The sequence below is a fragment of the Rousettus aegyptiacus genome, unplaced genomic scaffold (assembly GCF_014176215.1).
Source record: "Rousettus aegyptiacus isolate mRouAeg1 unplaced genomic scaffold, mRouAeg1.p scaffold_m13_p_2, whole genome shotgun sequence".
Taxonomy (NCBI): Eukaryota; Metazoa; Chordata; class Mammalia; order Chiroptera; family Pteropodidae; genus Rousettus; species Rousettus aegyptiacus.
The window spans coordinates 70,007,561-70,028,813 of NW_023416295.1; the positions used below are offsets into that span (position 1 = coordinate 70,007,561).

General features: G+C 34.9%; 1 protein-coding gene across 4 annotated transcripts in view; it reads left to right on the plus strand.

Annotated features, from left to right (window-relative positions):
* Positions 1-482: 482 nt before the first annotated feature.
* Positions 483-21,253, plus strand: part of LRP1B (LDL receptor related protein 1B) — a 1,622,137-nt gene continuing 1,601,366 nt past the window's right edge. For 2 of the 4 annotated variants that reach the window (XM_036236558.1, XM_036236559.1), the window contains exon 1: positions 673-1,520. In XM_036236558.1, coding sequence (XP_036092451.1) covers positions 1,334-1,520 — 187 coding nt within the window. In that variant the 5' untranslated portion in view covers positions 673-1,333. Of the gene's footprint in view, positions 1,521-21,253 lie in introns of all 4 variants that reach the window. The other 2 variants (XM_036236560.1, XM_036236561.1) reach the window with 2 other exon arrangements.

The following is a 21,253-nucleotide window of genomic DNA, read 5'->3' on the forward strand; positions in this document are numbered from 1 at the left end:
TATGATAAGTCTCAGCCAGTAAACTAAATAAAGTGTTTACAGTATCTTCTCTTCACTTTTCAATTTTCCTATTGCTTAGTTTTGTCTTTTTTTATATAATTTTCCTTTACACCCATCACAGATTTTAAAATATTAAATACAAAAGGTTTTTCAACCTTTGTCCTTAGGCAAGAAATATGGATGTTACAGGGAAAAAAGTAAATCTTTAATTCTTAAGATTTCCAAGTTTTAACTCTTTAGCCATTTTTGAATGGCTTACTAAAATTTTAGATACTTGGGTGATCACATTTAAAAACTCAAGTGGTCATACAAATAACATTTTTTTTTTTTTGCACCGATTCATTTTGATGCCAGATAGTTTGGGAAAGTTTTTAAGCCACTATTGTACCATGTGTAAAAAGAAAACGAATAAGTAAAATCCTCAAAACGTGTTGAAAATGGTTCGAGATACCCTTTCAGAGAAATCCACTGTTAAACAAACTCGAATTCTTGCTCTGTGGTTCTCTGCTCAGGGACTTCTTCCCATTCACCTTTCTTTCCTATGCAATAGATAATGACTTTGTTTTGGGTTTGTTATTGGTGGTGGTGGTTGGTGGGTGGGTTTCTGCTGACGCACTAAATTTTACATCTTTGTCTCTAGGTGCTACTCAGCGTAAAAGTTAAAAGTGCAATTCAAAAAAACATTACGTTTGTGAGTCGAGCGGAGGAAACCATTTCCCTAAAAGAAGCTCGGATACTTAGCTTGTCCTTCCTTCCTGGGAAGGCAGCTTCCAGGGAGCGAAGGGATCAAATCTGCTCGGCAAACAGAAGCATCCCAGAGCTGTAGCTGATAATTTCCAGCTGGCTGTTAAATGCGGAGCTTCCTGGGCGCCTGGCTGGCTCAGCCCAAAGCAGAAGTCTCCTCCTTCTCTAAAGACCCAAATCCCTACAGAACCAGCTTGGAGTTACTTTCCCTTCAAGGAGACCGACATAATCGTGATTTGTGGGGCTCTCAGTTCGCGGTGGTATTTTCCTGTTGTGTTAAATGCCTCTTAGTAAGTAATAGATGTGATTTATGTGGACCACGAAGGGGTGTGTGGTGGATTCGGTGATTAATCAGTGAATTCCCATCCGCTGGCATCTCTCACTGCCCCTCTTGCGTGATGTAAGATCAGACGTACCCTGCATTGAAAAGTCAAGACACACGAGCGGCTCGCTCGCGCTCACACGCACTCTCACTAGATCTCTCTCTCCCACACGCGCGCATCCGTACACCTTCCACATCCTGCTCCAGGCAGGAGAAGGCGGACTGGCTGGGCTCATTGAGCTGAAGAATTTCCAGTGACATTTGTAAATGACGCTGCTCCATTCCGGGCTCGGAGCCGCCGCCGCCGCCGCCGCGGGGCCGCGGGTGCCGCCAAGCAGTCTCCAGCGCAGGCTTCCCTACCGAGCGACCACAATGTCCGAGTTTGTCCTCGCCTTAGTCACTCTCTCGGGATTATTGCCTATCGCCAAGGTGTTGACGGTGGGAGCCGATGGAGGTAAGGAGACCACCTCCCCGCTTTCGTCCCCTTTTCCCCCCGGTTTTCCTGCTAGGCGATGCTTGCAGATATAAGTGTGAAACTTAAGTCCTTGCGGCCCCGCTCCCCGGGTCCGGTTGGCCGCTGTGCGCTGGCCTCGTGGAGGGTGAGAGGTGCGGTAGGGGGGTTTCTGAACCAGGTGCCAGAGTCCTCAGCTCCCCCACAGCTTTTTCTTTTGGCCATTTACTCGTCCTGATTTGCCCCCCGCCGGGAGCGTTTGGACTTGACTGCGCGCGTCTGCCCGCGCATCCCAAGCGCTGCAGATGTTAGAATCAGAATTCGCTTTTCCAACACTTCCCTCCGCGCTGACTCCCCAGAGCTTAGAGCTTTAGCGGGCTCCGAATTCTTTGCCTTAAGTACGTGCTCCTTCAACTTAGCTCCTGGGTTAAACTTACCTGCTGTACTCGAGATCTGTAGAAAGGCGACAGCACCGACTCAAACCTCTTTCGTTTCGGTAGCCCCTTGCTGGGGCAGACTCGGGCGAGATTCGTGTCATCAGCGGAAAGGCTCGCGTTTTCAGGGCGCTTTTGGACGCAGGCACCTGCTTGAACTTGACTCTCCCGCCCTCCTCTCGCCCCCCAAAGCTCTGTGGCACAGCTCATGGTATCTGGAAATGCTAAACCTAACCCACCACTGACACTTTATCCTTGCTTTTTCTCTAAATAGCTGACGAATGGTAGAAGTTTAAACTGCAGTGGGTATGGGGAGCAGAGCAGAGAGGAGAGGAGGTGGGAATCATAATACACCTGGATTCCACAAACTTTTGATCTGGAAACCCAGGAATCTTTGTGCAAGTTTGATAATCTTTGAGAACAGTTGCAGGGGTGGAAAACAAAAAAATGAATGAATATTTGGGCCACCGGCATTGGAATGGTTAACTAGAAGTATTACGGTTCTAGATTTTTTTCAATTGAGTTCATATTGACTGATATATTTCAGGTGAGTTTGGGGGATTTAATTAGAAAAAATAGTGAAAAATATAAGAATGAAACCTGGATCCCAAAGCCAAGCAAATAGACAAAATGTTGTATTGGAAGACTTGATGATTGTGCTTAAATGAAGCAGATTGCTTCATTATAGGAAAAGAACAGGGGAATGAATTGTAGTGTTTCTATCCAATCTGCTGTTGGGAACCAGATTATGGTCTTTATAATATACCCACACAAGTAATTTCCTTTACTAGTAGTGAAACTAATATGAGGTCCTTCAGAAAGTCTGACATTTACTGACAGATAATCTTTTAAATGTGTCACTGCCACCTAACCATATACCTTCTGAACTTGCCTTGAAGTTGGTGTGGTGTAGTTGAAAACTATATTGATAAAATGGAAGCACATAGCTTTAACTTGAAATGATTATGTCTTTGATCTGGAACGATCAGCTCTCAACCTTTCTTAGGAAGAATGTTTGAATTTGGACCAGAGCAGGTGAACAGAATAAAGCTTTTCAGTCATGTGTGCTAGCAAAATGTAATGGCACTGGTAGACTACTGCTATTGAGCTATATTTCTGATTATGTCTCCAATCTCCAGAAATTTGACCTCATCTAGAGTTAAGTCCTCAGTGCTTTCGTATGTGTTTAGGAGGAATAGAGCCATCGCTACAATGATTGGAATGAATACCTAAAGATAATTTTAAACATAATATAAAAGTTAAACATAGTCCCCCAACTTCCTTCTTAAGAAACTAAATGACTTAAAGGATTGCATTTGGTGCCAATTTAGTTCCATGAGGGCTAGGGACTTCTAATGAATAAGCAGGGCACATGGAAAAGGACTGTTACTTTTTCTCAGAACCGAAATAGTGTAATGTTGTATCACCACGTCAGCATAAGAGGTACTGTATCACATAGCACAAGTAAAAATAGTTGTATACCAACACTTTAGCATTCTTCTATATATTTAACAAAAGTTTCAAAATTGTTAGGAAAGAGCTAAAATTGTCATGGCAAGCTATCATAAGTGGAAAGGGTGGTCCCATTTGGACAAAAGGAAGACAAAAAGGAGAGAAATCTTGTTGAAAGTTAAAAAGAAAGTGGTGCTGCATTATGACAAACTTCCTCACTGAAATGCTGAAACAGAAAATATGGGAATATAAACTCAAGGAAGAGTTTAATGAGATGTAGCTTTTGCACAGGCTTATGTCAATTGTCCTTGAAGAATAAAACAGACATGTGAATTATACAGGTGTGTTTTATAGTTCAAGAGCTAGCTACCTAGCTTCATGCCAGAAAATGAAAGATTATCTTTAGGTTCTCCAAATGCATATTGGGCAATGGGTACCTTCTTAAACTGTATGGACTAGCTAGAAATGGTTGTATTTCTCTCTACCTGTGTTACTCTTCCCTGTATAAGTTTATAGTATGAACTCAAACTGTCATAAATGGAATAATACTTTAACTTGTGTCCTTGTGTTCAGTCTACACACATCTACTTGTCCTTTAATTACATATGCTTATTTTCTTAATTTATATTGATTTTTATACAGAGTTAAGCTAATGTGCATGTCAGTTCTTATTTGATTTTATCATGTCTGAAAAAAGAAACATCTTTGTAACTCTTAGCAGCAAATTGTAGAAGATAAATCATAGTCACTTAAGATCAACTAATGTGTCACATATAAAAATGTCATCATATCAGAGTAATGCTTGATAAGGATTAAGACTTATAAAGAATATATTTTAAATTGTCAAATTTTCTGGGAAAAAAAAGGAGGCGGGAGGATATTTAGAGACCTAAAGCTAGTCTCTTTTAAATTTTTGAGTGTGGCAAATGTGGAAACATAGTTTCAAATAATTAAAATTCTTGATGTTATCATTTAAATGTGTCTGTTTGTCTGTAAAATCATCTAAAAGTGGCACTCACGTGTATGTTAAAATTTTAATCTTCCTCCCCTCAAAGAAAAATGAAGTGCAATTTGTGTCTCTTTATATCCACAAATATCATAAAAGTTTTGTTTTGAAGAGGTCTCTGGAATCTTTGAGATTTCTTCTCTCCTTTCTCTCTCTCCCTCCCTCATGTCCTCTCTCTCTCCCTCTCTCTCCTCTTTCCCTTTCTCCCTCTCACCATCTTTCCCACTCTGTCTTCCTCACTGTCCCCCTTTCTCTGAAGCTCAAATCAAAACTGGTAAAAGAAAGAAATGAGACAATGGGAAAATAAAGACAAATTTCTGTGTATTAAAACAAGAAAATAATGTGAATTGCAGAAAACAATGAGGGAAAGAAAGAAGAATGGGGAGAAAACTAAAGGATTTTAGGAAAAGATTGAATCCAAATTACTATTTTTTAAAGAAAAGATTTAAATATCTTTAGACGAAATGATTATTTCTTAAATACCTTTTTTCTGATTTCATAAAGTCTTATGACAATGTTTTCAGTATAAAAATAATTTAAAGAAACTTCCATCAGTATGATGCTGGATATAATTAAAGCTCTAAGAATGGAGAGATACATGAGAATATTGCAGAAACCTTAAATGTTAACTATGCTATAATTATTGAGATGGGAGTTTTTTTGTTTTGTTTTTTTAAGTGGATATAAAAGAAATCTTTGTAGATAGCGTGGGAGATGAATGATATAGTTAATATACCCTTAAGAATGAGGTGACACTTCTTAAATGCTACTTGTCATTCATGGTGGAGACATGAAGAGATTTTTGGTTTTCAAATGTCTTGGATCCAGGACATTAGTTTCTTGCTACTTGCCTTATCAATTTCTTTTCAGAGCCTAGGGTATAACATAAAGATAAGCTCCATTTAAAATCACCTGTACTGAACATGACCTGGTCTTCTACAAGGATTATGATGGTGAGGGATCTCTATATCTTCCATTTTATATATTATTATGATCCATATTTCATATTTCAATTGTTAATTTTTACATATTTTACAAAATGTGCACTCCTATTGCTTCAATTTCTTCCTAGTTATAGGGATTGTGTGTAGTAAAATGTACCAACCAGACATATTGATAGATTTTTCTATCTTCTCTGGCGATCTGTCAAAACAATTCTTGTACAAAGAAAACTATTGTCTTCATTCTAGGTAGATACATTCAAGAAAGTAGAATTAATACTAAAAGTTAAACATTATTGTACAAAAATAGTAAGTGGAACTCACCTAGTATGTTCCAGTGTTTATATGATATCCATGTACCTACTATCATCTATCTATCGATTGATTGATCTATCTATCTATCTATCCATCTATCATCTATCATCTATTTGTCTGTCTGTCTGTCTGTCTATCTATCTATCTATCTATCTATCTATCTATCATCTATCTATATTCTTTAAAATGGCTGCCTCAGCACAAACATCTATGGAAATATAACTAACTTTAGCCTGAAAATTAGAAATAGATCTTTTTCAATGAAACTTATTTTTCAAAATTTTAGATCATATATGTCTATTTTTGTGGCTATTGCCTTCTTGAAAAACAAAAATATGAAATGAAGAAAACTTTTAAGAGTTATTTTTCAACTTTCAACGTGCATTATTCTACTGGATTAGTTTCCATACAATAAATATTTGGTTGTAACAGAATCTGATAGTGGAAGAAATAGATGTCAAAATGTATTTGTCATTGAAATGACTGTAATTGTGATGCAATTACAATGCCTGTAATTTGAAACAATGTTTTTAAGTAGCTGGAATGCTGAAGAAGAGTAAAGCAAATAAGGTTGAGCACTCTTATAATCAGCTAATCAAAATATATATTGGACTAAACTTCTATCAGGAAATGGTCATATTTACTCTAGGTAGTTAAAAAAAATTTCCCTGAAGAAATCTAACTCCCCATATTTAATCTAAGAGTAATGACAAAAATCTACCTTTATATATAGAGGGTGCAAATGACAAAGTTTTTTATTTTTTATTGATTTATTTTGGTGGGAAAGGAGAACAAAATTAATCTAGCCAACCAAACAGAGAGAGTCATGACATTTTTTATCATCTTCTGTAGAGTTGCTTTATATTATAGATTATACTCTCCAAATTTAACCTATATAAGAACCCATTAACTAGAGGCATTGAAATGAAATTTCAATATAACAATCACAAATCTAAGTCTACAGGCCTTGGGGACATTCTCCAGTTCTTATTTTTTGGAAGGAGATATTAAGAGGTTTTTAGTTCCTTGGGGAAAAAAGTTCTTATTAAACATTAAATATATAAGCATGAATATATCTCTAAGAACTAATTTGAGTTTTAAAAATGTTACTTTTCGGACTAATCCACATGTGTGCCAATGACTATATTTATGGCACTTGCTTTTGAAAAATATTGTGCTTGCGATAATATTTAATCACTGTTCTAACTATTTTGTGTTCTCTTATTTGAATAAAATGTTCCTCTCCAAGTACCTCTGAACCCTCTATGTTATTGAAAGGGGAATGAAACTTCAGGTTTTGTACCACATCAGAACAAGTAAGCGTAGACCTTCCAAAAAAATTTTTTTCCAATTAGAAGTTTTTCTGCTATAAGCTGCCTTCACAATTTCAGATCTGTATTTTCTCCTCATAAATGATTTGGTGGCCTCCCTATACTCCCCCAGCATAACTACAAGGCAAAGTTATACATTATGTATTATTTATTACTCTGTTCTCAATTCAATAATACCAAAATACAGTTTCTCTCTCTCTCCATCCTATTGATTTAGGCTATCTCTCTATAAACCCAATTATTTTGACTGAGCTCCCTTCCTAAACTGATTGATGAAACTGAGTGGTAACTAAATGGGAATCAAACTATTAGATAGTAGCCAGTCAGACCTGGTAAAATAGTTAAACTGATCTTGCATAAAAAACCTACAGATGAATATTTTGGAGAAATAATAATAATAATAATATATTTTCCTGAAAGATTTATAAATAGTACTTCTAATATATACTTTATAGAGTACATCATATGTGCCTTTGCCATTCATAACAGACAAATTATTATAATGGACAAATTAAATATATTTGATAATAAGTATGTGTTCATATCATGGGATAGCATAAGAGTTTAAAACACTATTAGAATATAAATACATACATGTTCTGAATTCATTTGTGCTCAAAGATTATTGGTTACTTTTTTGAAAGTGAGTAGAAATTTATTAGTTTTTCTTTATCGGCTTTAATAACTATGTTCATTTTTCTAATTTTGCAAATATTTTTAAAAAGTTAAAACACATTCCACAACATTATTTCAAAGTCAAGACTTTCTCTCATTACAGGATAGATAGTAGAAATCATTCCAATGATAAAATAGACAACAGGGTTTATCATGATTTTTAAAACATGACTATAATAACTTTCTCATGTGATTACAGTAACTTAGTTTTAGTCTGCAATTAGATGTCCAATTGTGGTTTTTAAAAAATGCAATGGCATGATTAAATAAATGGGCCCACCATTTGTTGCTGGTTTCCCAGTAGGTCAGAATCTTATATCATCAATGCAAAAGACTGATGCTTAAGTTGATAATGATTGTGTACTTATATTGCTCAATAACTCTTGCACTTATATTTGTTGAAAAATGATGTGTTATCTACATTTGGGGTTTCTCAAATATTCTAAAATAGCTGTAAACATATAACACTTGTCAAAGGTATCTTTACGTGTAGAAGCAATGGAAAATAATTTTAATTAATATATTTTTACTGTTGAATCATCTGTTTAGTCTTATTTTTCTCAGACATGTTTGAATATAGTTTTGTGCATATATATGGAAGTTCTATTTACATACGAATTACAATATAACTCTTTTATAGAAAATGAGTTGAGAAAGTACCTTTTCTTATGACATTCCTTCTAACTTTGTTAAGAGAAAAAAGAAGAAGAAGAAAAAAAAGCTTCTTGAAGATAGAGCATGTTGCCTTGCTAAGATACCGACATTACATTTTATCTCACTCTGCATTCTTAGTAACAGTCAGACATCTCTTCTAGAGTTGCATGAACCTCATTGTCCTGGCTGGCTTAGCCTTCAGACCAAAGACAGGTATTGTTGAAACACGACCTCATTTTAGTCGAAAGAATATCTTTCTTCTTTAGGTAAGATCAAGGTACCACAGATCACCTCTTGTTTTGTTCTGACAATCAATAGGAAGTTTCTTCCTAACTTTTCCACATTGCATTGACATCTTCAAGACTTCCAAGACAGTTTAACTTTAGAAATATGAATACATAATTTCTTAAGAATTTTTCTACCGCTGAGTTTTTTTTTTAATGACAATTTACCATCTTAGCCTTTTTTTCTTAAAATGAGAAAAGAGAACTAAAAATGGGAAGGGGGAGAATAGAAGTAAAACTTGGTTGTGGTTGCTTGCTTTGAGTGTTCCCAGGGTATTTTTTAGATATTTGTAAAAAAGAAAACTGTAGGTATAAGGCTAATAACAGAAATGGATTTAGAATGATCTGTTTTCTTTAGAAATCAAGATCTACAAAAAGGAAGGACAAAGATGCTAAGAGAGAGAACATTCACAGTAAGAATTTATTGAAACTTCAATCCATACAGATCAAGTAACTGAGGAAATTAGGAACCTCAAACTTTTGCCAAAATATAAATTCTTGTGCTTTAAAAAATTTGGTTTTTAGGTTGCAAAACCTTGTGTGTGCTTTCTAAAGTTTTTAATGGTATATTTTATTGATACAGGAATGTTTAAAAAGCAAGTATACTTTGTTAAAATATTCTACTATATTTGACTTTGTTAATTTTAGGGCATTTTCTCATAAGCCCCACAAGTAAAGTGATAATGATCCTAGCTCATGGGTGAGATTTTTGCCTCATTGGGTAAAAGTATTACAGATCGTGTCTACTGGGCATTCATATTTCTGAGATTTTTATTAAAGTAAGATTTATAGATAGAATCACTAACTTGGAATTCAGGCCCTTTTTGTGAGTCCTTATGCTGTCATTCTAATGCAAAGGCTGGCTAGCAGTTCATCAGCACCACCTTAGTGACCCATAATCCTAGTGGCATACAATTCTTATTTGGGGGAAAATATGTTTATTCAACATTGGCCAATGTTAAAAACAAATAAAATTTAGACTCTAAACATTTATTCTGCTTCTGTCCATTCTGTTCTATATATCTTTCCCCTGCCAGGGTGTTTTTTTCCTATTTCACTTGATAATAATATTGTCGATTTAAAAAAAAAATTAATCCCGATAGTGTGAAGTATCAAAATCTTAGTACTGTCCCCACTTTCCTTATTGCTCTCATTCGTGGGAGAACAAAAGATTATGAAGGGTATAAGGTTTTTTTTTTTTTTGTCTTGTGTATATTTTAATCTGGCTGCCTGTAAAAACCCCACCAGAGCTTTACAGAAAACTGCTCCAACCAACTCTGAAAAGGAATGTAGCAGTGTTCCTAACACCTTCCATGAGTATAAGGAAGATAATGTATGGGAAAACACATTGCATCATATATTACAGTGTACAAATACATATTATTTTATTAATTATAGTATTAACTTAATATAAATTACTAATAGCAATAGGAATCTCTTACATTTTCAGGATGCTTTAATTATTTTTCACAGTTTATTCCTACTGACATCTTATGATCTCTGAAGCAACACACACAGTTTGTAGTCATTTATCTATTCACCCATTCAACAAAGTTGAATAAATGTGTGTTGGGTGCTGTCCTAGGTGTTGGGAATGAGGCAGGTGGGCGAGTTAGACAATGTAACTGGTCTTATGGTACTTATATTTTAACGTGGGAGGAGACAGGCAATACGCCAAAAAATAAACTAATGAAAGTATTTTGTGCTAAGAAGAAATAAAAAATATGTAATTTAACTTAGAAAGTTCTCTAAGAACTACTGGTTATAATTACAGCAGTTCTTTTAGGAAAGGGTGACATTTGCTGAGACAAAAATGTTGAGAGGGAACAAGCAGCAAGTACTTCTGAGGGAGAAGCTTTCTGCGAACACCTTTTAGAGCAAGTCATGAATTCAGCGTTTAGAGAAAGAAGGATGAGAAGGTCTGTGTGTCTCTGAGCTGTTGTTAGGGAGAGAGAAGGAATGGGGAAAGTCATATTTATAATGAAGCCAGGTATTCCCGGTAGGACCATGCAAATCAAGGTGAGGTGTTTGACTTTTGTTCTGATTACAAGAGGCAGCAATCGAATGTTTAGTCAGAGGTGACATGACACAATTTAATTATTTAAGAAATCATGCTTGCTGCTGAATGAAGTAGGACGAGAAGAGAAACAGTGATCCAGTTAAGGGGTTATCATAATTGTCCTGGAGAGAGATGTTGGTGACTTAACTGAAGAGGTAGCAGTGCAGATGAGGACAAGGTGGAGGAACAACTTTTATTTTTAATTTAGGAAGATTTTCTATAACAATGAATGTAGCAGCATTCAATATATTAAGAGAATAAAACATGAAATGAAGCCTCAAATTATTATCTTTGAAAGTGTGTTACCATTCTACGTTATTTAAAAATGAATGCATTCTTTTTTACAGCACCTCTTATTGATTTGTATAAAACATGTTTCACAATGTAAGGCACATGGTAGTCATGTGTGAGCCCTGTAATATTGCTTGACTTTTATTATTTTTTCTCTTATATTTCAAAATTATTTATAACATCTTCCCTATTACCCCGTATTACTCGCATCATTTCTGCAGAATGGAATTAACAGAGTTTGACTCATGTATTCTTTGAGACTTTAGTTAAAATAATACACTTAGCCACATTTTAAGCATTGGTAAATATGGCAGCAATTATTTTTCTGTGATTTCTATCAATCTAAATCAGTATAATAGCAGAAGCAATAGGCATTGGCCTATGTGAAGAACAATTTGTGTTTTTTTCTTGAGGAAGTCATCAGTGTTTTCAAGAAAGAACTCCTATTTTATCGTCTCCATATCCTTGACAGAAGAACATGTGCATATAGTGAATTTCCCACTTATTAAAGGGAAAAAATTGTAAGAGAGCTACTATTGGCTATACTCATCACCCTCCCTGAAAATCCCCATAAAATAGTAGGAAGGAAAGGGGCGATGACAAGTGGTGGAGAACCCACTGAGTAAGAGTTTCTAGCCCAGTGGGTATTATTCTTGGTCAATTAGGGCCCTTGGCTTATTCTTCCGTATTTATCCACACATTCATTGAATAAATGTTATACTAACTGCTGTTTTCCAGTCAATGTGATTTATAGACTGAAGAAAGAACTAAACAACAAAACCAGAATAAGCAATAAAACATAAGTTTAACAGTTATATGACTTTGGATTTTCAGGGAAAATTTGCTTATGGCTACAAAACAAATCCATTTCGGTCTATGGAGTTCTAAAAAGGAAAGAGTGTGAAGAGGAGAAAGGCCCCATAAAACCGAAGTGCAAGGGAAAATATCAGGGCCCAGAGGGCCTTTGAGAAAGAAGAAACCAAGGCAGTGTTTGAAGGAAATACGGTTAATATATTAAGCTGACTGAGTTACTCTAGGTCCTAAGTTATTTGAAGATTGTTTGAAATTTGGTTCCATTGATTTTTTTCATTACTCTTTTTCAACTTTCTTTCCTGTTATCTACCTTGAGAAAAAGTCAAATTTCAGTTTTAAAGTTTAATATTTAAATCTGTATTTCAAAGTACAAGCTTAGCCCCCAAATATTATCACTTGGTTTCTCTTTTGGTGACATAGGCCATCTAGTGTCAAAAATCATGTTTTTCAGACAATATTTACTTATATTGTGAGCTACAGTATTATGGAGGAAATGCTTCACCTCAACTGGATAAATTACCTTGAAAATGCTATGTGATCAATACAAGTAATGTTTCAAAAGATAACCTGTTTTCTTAATTTTCAAACATGGTATGTGTTTAGATTTAAGAAAGGAAGATATATACTAGCAGATATTAGTCTAAAATAAAAGGAGATTTAAAGTTCAGGCATTTAAATTTTTAGAAATGCTTAAATAAGATATTAAAGTTAAAGATCTCAACCAATTTATTTGTTGTATAATGAGCTTACAGGTTTAGTAGACATTTGCTGGATGCATGTGCAGAAATCAAATTCTCTTGTGACTTGACTTTAAGATCAGTCTAGTTTTCATTCATGTTGTCAAAAACACCTATAATAATTTGACTCCAAAATTTCAGTACTAAAATCAACATTATGCCTAAAAGTAAGTTAAATATGAAATAAACGCTGAAATTTTATTAAAACTCAGAGTGATGGGAAATAAAAAAAAAATTTAAAACTGGAAGATTTTGCATTAATATTTAATTTGAGATTCACCATAAATTCGTTTGCCATGTACTTTAGCAGAGGGGTGCCAAAAAGTTTGGAAATAAATTATTCTGAGTAATTGAAAACAGCAGGAAGGGGAAGGGTCACTTGTATATTTGTGAGTACAAGGCATGATTTATGCTCCCTGACTAGAACTCTGCCCACATGACATGGAGGTCTGCTGAAGGGCTTTTTTTCTTTCTTTCTTTTTTTTTTTTTTTTCCTATCATAGAAAAAGTGCTATGGGAAAAGGTTCAAAATGAGTATAAGGGTGTTATTTATAGTTTAGGTAAAGTGAAAAATAATTACTGACTACATCCTCAGAATAAAAAGCATTTGGGCAGGAACTGTTGTGACCCCTTGGAACAGACTTAAACCTGCTATGACAAGCCGGGGAAAACAAACAAAGCTTATTCAGATAACAGTTAAGCTGGTGAGACACCTGAAAAATCTAGCAATAGCAAGAAAATCACTTAAGTCAAAAATAAACTTTCAGAGATAGCAGCTACTTGAGTTCACCAAGATTTAGGGATGAACGCCAAAGAGGATTAGTAAAACTTCCATTTGAAATATAGCAGTAATAGCTGTACTGCCATGTCTCAACCCATGCTTGAGTCACCATATAAGTGAGAGTTGAGCTCAATATACAATAAGAATAATAAAATTTTCTTAAAAATGAGGAAATACTATAAAGGAACCTGAAACAGAAATCCTGCCCTTTTCCCTCCTTTCTGCAAGCAAGAGAAAATAATAGGTAATATTTCTTCTATTGTTACACAGAGGGAAATATTGCTTCTGAGATCCCTAGACTCAGAGAAAAGGCTGCTAAGACTTCTTTCCTCATCATGTTAAGTAATGACACTCAGCCAAATTTGACCTTTATGAATTAAAGATCAAGGTATAGGGATAGTTTTGCAAACACAAATGCATATAGCATCCCAGCTGGTCAGAGGTGCCTTGGGTGACATGTAAATTACAGAATACCCACATTGTCTAAGGGGACAGCTGGCATTCAATTGGAGCAGATCGTGGCCTTCTGGAAGTATGGTCTAAGGGTAGCTGGACCTTCAGATAATTTAAGGGAGGTCTGGGATTTATATTTTTATGCATAGTGTCTAAAGTTTTAAATCTTGCCCATCAAGATAAAAAAATTAAACAAACTAAAAATAATAATAATATTGTTGGGGGTCAAAAACACAAGCTAATAGATTTAATACCTTGGCTGACAGTCAGTGACCCACTATGGACCTCCTTAGCTGCAAGCATCAACAGAAGGTTGGACTGCGTTATAGGGAAAAGACATTTTACTAGGTGCATTGCAGACAAAATGTGGCCTCAGAGAACTGAGCATAATGCCTTGACATTTGGAGTGCGTCGTTATTGCAGGTCATGGCTTTGGGAAGAGGGGTACCAAAGATGAATTTGAACAGTATACTGCAACAGTGTACTATTTCCTCTTCCCTCCGAGACATACAAGCAGAATCAGGGGAGAGAAGGTAGGTTTAGAGAAAATTCTTAATGACCCAGAAGAGAGTTAGTGGTATTAGACCCAACTCAACTGTGACTTGGGACAAGAACATGCTATCAGAGTCATCTAAGGAAGAAAACTCTGTTAACAATGGTGAGAAAATGCTATGCGGATGATTTCAGTTAGCCTTAGCATCACAGGGAACTCATGAAAAATAGTCTATGTGATAGGAGACAGCCACATGGCAAAAACAATATTGCTAGGTGCACACAGATTATTATTGAAATGTAGAAAGAAAAAAAGACCAAAGGGAGAAGAAAATCGTAGTGAAGTGGAGATGGCAGAGATATGATCCTGATGAGTAAACAAATTCTCATGCTGAGACAAATGGAATCACATTTAGGTTTCTGTTTTATCTTCTTTTTTTCTTGGGAAGGATGTGGCTTCATAGCCAACTGTGTGCTCTGTTACCACCTATTGTCTTCAGATTCTAAATCTGTGTTCACATAAGAATTAGTATTTTCAAACTGATTATTTGAACTAGTCTTTTTTCAAAGCATTTTTAATGCTTTTTATTTGAAATGATTTTAGACTTATAGAAAAGGTATATACAACTAGTACGGAATCCTCGTATTGCCTTAACTCAGCTTTCCATGATGTTAACGTCTTATATAACTGTAATTATCAAAACGCAACGTGTATATTGATATAATAAATATTATTAACTAAACTGTAGATTTTATCTGGATTTTACCAGTTTGTCCACTAATGACCAGCTCTATCCCAGCATTAAATTCAGGATTCAGTGTTGCATTAAGTTGCCATATCTCCTTAAACCTCCAATCCATGCAATCTCTGCCTTTAGTTGACTTTCTTGACCTGGGTTCGTTCAAAGAATCCTGCTCAATTTTTAGGGGGGTAGAATGTCCCACAATTTGGGTTAGTCTGATACTTTCTCAAGGTTATGCCTTTTAGACTAGGATATCACACAAGAAATGTGTCCTCCCTCAGTTTATTGTATCAGGACATATATGTCAATGTATTGTTATTAGTGATGTTAACCTCAATTACTTAGATAAAATGGTGCCTTTCTCATTGTTTCTACATTTATTAATTGGAATTGTTTGGTAAGAAAGAACTGTTATTTATTATTTTTATCAGTATAGACTCACGGATATTTATTATTGGTTATAATCCAGTACTATTACTGTTCATTTTCTTGCTTAAATTGTTCCACCTTTGGCTATTGGGAGTTCCTTCGGTTTGGAGGCTGCCCTTCTGACACACTCCCATCCTTTTCTGAGCACTTTCAGATGATTCAAGCACATATTGTCATATCCCTTTTTCTGTCCTGGAATCAATAACTTCTCTAAGGAGTGTCGTAGCATTTTGAAACTTCAAAACTAAAATCTTGAATTAGAATTATTATACGTGATGAGGCTTATTATGGCATTTAAAATTTCACTATTCCCAAAATTTCTAAAGAAAAATATATAGAGATTTTATAAAGCCAATTCATATTTAATGATATTATCTCAGAAAACTTTTAGGGATTAGGGACTTAAAAAAAAAAAAAAGGCATCCCTGCTCTTGAAGAGTTGATGGCCTAATTTAGGCGAGAAATATTATGGGAACATAAGCTAATCATATAAGGGATAATTGCAAAGGGTTTGATTTGACCTGGTAGGTGAGGCGAGGGTCCTATTGTGATCGTATGTCTTGTCTTTTGGCTGGAGATTGAACACAAAGCGTATGCCAGAGATAGTGAATGGCTTTGATATTTTAGATGAATATTGATCTATTATTAGTTGTCCATATTGTTATATTGAAGGAGATTCTACAATTGAGTCTGAGTTCTTTGATAAAGGGCACAGTGATAAGCTGGTGATTTTTTTAATGATAAAAGTCAGAAGACATGTAAGAGTGCTAGCATCTGGCTTACTTACCATTCCTGGCTTTGTTAGCACAATTAGAGTCTCTAGTAATTGCCATTAAAAAGGATAGTTTCTGCCCATGGTCCAGAATTCCCAATGAACCAATGGATAAAATCCCAGCTAGTGAAACAAGCATAGCTTTGTATAAAAACAAGTGTTTAGGCTATTTTTGAAGGACGTAAAATATCCACTTTTTTTTTGATCTACACAACTTTTTTATTTCCTTGCTTTTTTTTAGTGACCACCATGAACACCATATTGTTATTTTTTTTAACTCTTTGGTTGTCTTGCTCTTCATGATCATTTCCAGTTTCTCCTAACTTTGAAGCTGCAATATTTTTTCTAACTGTGGTATCTTCTCTAACCTGCTAAAAGAAACAAACATAAAATTACTCTCCAAAAACTCTGATTCATCTTAGGTGTTCGGATGCACCCAATTTGAATGGCACATTGCCTAAAACATGAGATTACTGGTCTGACCATCAGTTTAGTTTCTGATAATAGAGCTAGTAAGTTAGTGAGAAACAGAGATAATTGGAACACAGTGCAACACCCATATTGAATTTTTTACAACCTAGCACATTTTAGGAAATGACCCATCTGAAAAGCATTATGACTTGCTGAGAAAAGCTGCGCACTGGGAACTGGGAGAAGTGGGCTCAATTCCCAGCTTTGCATCTGACTCACTCTTTGTCCTTGGGTGAGTCCCTTAGCTTCTTTCTGTGTCTGCTTCCTGCCTGGTAAAATAAGGAGACTAATTCATAAAGGCTCCCACCTCACCAAGATGTGTTGAGGCTGCATTCAGCAACCAATGAAGGGATCTTTCTTCCCCCTGCTGGCTAATGACAATCTTATTTTTTATTAACAATTAGTTTGATTAAATTTTGCAATAAGAGCATGGAGCTACAACTAAAGTCAAAAAATCTTTTAATCCTTTAACTTACACTAGAGTTTTGTTGTAGTCCTTATTGGTTTATGTTAATACACTCATTGCTAGGAGGAGGACTTGTGGATCTTGCGTAAATAAAAATATCCATTCCCTCAATCTACTTGAGCGCCAACTATGGGGTCTTGTACTGAACACTGCAGAGCCCGTTAGAAGAGTAGAAAATGGAATCCTGAGAGGAGTCTTACAGGTAATACACAATTGGAGGATGTTACCCAGCAATATTTGTTCAAAAACTCTATTGTAAAGGTTAGAGTTTAGACAATACAGAAATCAGGATAGTCTGGAAAATCACAAAACAATGTCACAGGATAAACAGAACAAATGCCTCTTATTCTATCACATCTTCCCTTATTCTTCTAGAAAAAATGTCCTTTTCCATCATTTCCCACCCTTTTCTTGATCTTGTTGGCTCGTTTTCCCTTTCTCCGGTTTTCCATAAATATCTTTTATATTACTTTTTACGTTTTTTTTTTTTTTCTTTTCAACTAGTAGATAATCATGAATCATGCATTATTTTGGGTGGTTAGTTCTCTTAATTCTCTTTTCATATTAAGCACCCCTTTATATTGTTTTCATGATTTTGACCTTCTGAAATGATTCTGCCAATTATAGAATATCCTGTATTCTGAATTTGTATTATTTCCTCATTATTTTATCTATCTTAGTCTTGTACCACCATTTTCTATGAACTGGATATTAGATCTACAGGCTAGAATGGATTCAAATTGAACATTTCTGGAGAGAATAATTCCTAGGCGATATTAGGTACCTGTATACTTAATAACGATGATGTTAGGTATCTACATACAAAATAGAATTGATGATGCAGATACTAAAAGAGATGGAAAGGGCACTGATGTGTAGAGCTCTATAGCTTTCTCTTTGTTGCAGTGCTGAGGGGCAATATGATGTGTCACTGTGAAAGAAAAAGACTCTGCACTTGTTATCTGTATCATATTTGGTCAATTACTTTATCTCTTCAGGTCTCAGTTTTTTTTTTTTTAATCTCTGAAATGGAGATAGTGATCCCTGTCATAAACTCTTGAGTTTTTGAGAAAATGCCTATTAAGTGTCCTATTCATAGTAGGTACTCAATTAATTGGCATTTATTAATATTAGTAGTAGTAATAATGGTTGTATTTGTATTCTGTCATATAGTCCTGTATAATGTGCTATAAATGGAAGATATAATTTTTAAATCCTTTCCAGAATAAAGTAAATTATAAATAATCCAACAAAGTTAAAACATCCATGGACAAAAGTCTTTCCCTAAATGTTCACAGAATTCTTTGCTTCAAGGTCATCTTGTCCTTCTCCCAGTCTAATGCAAGGAGAGAAAAGTACACACAAATCAACCCTGAACCTACACTTGAGCTGTGCCCATAATTTACAAAACACTGTTAGGGTTGAGAGTAAGAGATTCAGTTTTGAAGTCAGTCCATTTGGATTCCAATCCAAGTTTCATCACTTATCAACTGCACAACATTGATCATGATACATAATCACTCTGAAACTTGGTATACTCAAAGAGATGTTGTGTGGAATAGAAATATATAGGCCTCCAAATCAAAATCACTACTTAATACATGTTAGGAATTATTATAATTTCATTACCATATACATATACTTACTGCCTACAGTGAACAATTATTAACACTTAGAAGCCAATGAAGTTCTAATAGGAAAGACCAGGCTTGTTGCAGAGTCTCCAGAGGAATCAGGAAGAGAAATGGTAGAAAGACATCCAGACCTCACTCTATGTACCAAACTTTGTGTCCTAGTCTGGGATTACATTTGCCCAGAGGTGTGTTCCTTTTTCTAATTAAGGCAAAGATTCCATGTAGGCTGTCATTGCCCTAGGTAGGAACCTTCTAAGCAAAGGGAATTGTAAGTGCAAAATTAGTGAAGAGAGCAAGAAAGCTGACTAACAATAAGTGATTCTCTAGTTCAGTATAGTTGGTACGAGATGAACCCTTGAACAGTAAGACGTGTAGAAGATGTTGGTTTTTATAATTTGGTGAATCTAAGATGGGCTTTTACAAGTTATCTATAAAAGAAATCATCCAAAAAAATCTCTAAAGGTAATTAATGAACTACTCTATAAAGGACAAAAGATACTTGTTGAGGAATAGATTTCACTATAGATTTTCATATTGTCTCCTGAGGTTAGTCACTCAAAATATAATTTTATTTTATTTTTTTTCAAATAGGTTAATATGACATTTTGACTACATTAGAAGAGAGTTTCTCCTAGTATCTACTAACTTATTGGCAATGCTTCAAGTCATGACTTTGCCTTCATGCTGAGTGTCCTGTGGGGATACACTGCTATGTTGAGTCTGAAAGGAGAAAGAATAAATTATTGGCAATCTAGAGTACTTTTCTGATCTTGATGATATTACTAAAGATGGAACTTTTTAGCTTTTGTGGGTTAAAAACAAAGGCTTTCAAGTTTTTATTTTTATCCACACAAGGCTTTTCATTTGCCTTACGAAATAAACAGGTGGAAGGGGGAGAGAAACATCTGTTGTTTCGTTTATGCTCTACAAGTATTACTATACTTTTTGAAAATACTATTTTTTTCCAGGAAGAATGATGTGATTGTGTAATACCAAGTACATGCTCAATACTTCTAAGTGATAAATTTACATAAAGGATAGTTTGCTTTCTGATCAGAGTCTGTGTGCTAAAGATTTTCTGTCAGAAAATCAGAATAAAGACTAAAATCAAGGCTTGGTTTTGTGTCTTTTAATACTACACATATCATTCTATACAGCTTTTGAAAACAACCGAACCCGATATCACTTTTCAGTGTTGACAATGTACTTTGCTGATGCTATTATTTTCTCTTCAGGCAGTAGAACTATGAGGAATGTCTGATGGACATAATGTTTTCCTTCTCAGTAGAAAGAACTACTCTTTATATAAAATAATGTTAAAATTTAAAAAATATATATTTTCCATTTTTTGTTATTTTAAAAATAAAAATGTTATACTTTGCTTCTCTGCATAACAATAAAAACAAGTAGTTTTAGGCAAAATATCTATAACGTTAATCCTGGGCTTCATTTATTACAGAGAAATAATGTATTAGATTAAGCTAATAGTTGAAAATTTTTCATATCTGTTAAGTTTATAGATATTCTCAAAATTATTGTTTTTGAAAATGGAAGATGACCTCATAAAATAAGCATTACAAATAGTAACAATACAAAAACAGCTATAGGGACTATCCAAGTTCTGCTATTTTACTACACTATTACATTTTCTACATGTGAATTCAAGCCTTGTTCCAATATTATAGAAATAAGAGAAAAAGACATTAAAACATTTCTAGGGTGTTAATGTGAGTTAACATCATAACCACCAAGTGCCAGCAGGCTTTGGAGGCCCAGCAGGGAGCCACGTTTATCCCATGTAATGGATGTGTGGTCACGGATCTCATTAAGCAATAACAATCTTTGAGAAATCGTTGTTCACTCCCAAAGTCCACTCTAAATGTACTCTGTCTTAGTCCACTGAGGTTCATGCTGCTTCTAAGTCACCATGCTCTTTTCTTGAGTTTCCTTAAGCTGATTTTGTGTGTAACAGAAGAATCCTGTCACATAAAATTTGAGATATTTGTCTATCAAAAATCCATTGAAAAGAAAGCCACTGCTTTAGATTCATGAAGAAAGTTTTGGGGTAAGCATGGTTTCTGTGATAAATTGTTCTGAGATATTGAGACACCTACCACCTGAAGTACTCAGTTGGCTTCACCTGGTCATTTCTGGGCAATATGAAAATGAGCTGACTCCGATGACTTTGGTGAATAAATCCTGCAAGACATTTTTAGCTAAATAATGCAATCAAAAACAAAGTCACTTGATCTCTACTTCATGGAGCTATGTAGCAATCTATTCGATGCTTTTGTCCCTTTAAAGAATAATTTATTCTGTTAGCATCTTTCTATGTAATATAATCAGAAGTGATTGAGAGATGATGGAAAAATGCACTAATACTAAATAGGATTTTGAAAAAGAAAAAAGAAAAAAAAAGTAAAACAGAAAATCTCAGCCACTTGGTAATCAATGAAAAAGTGTTAAATATCCAAGTGTACTATTTTGGCTTTGTTAGTTTTTG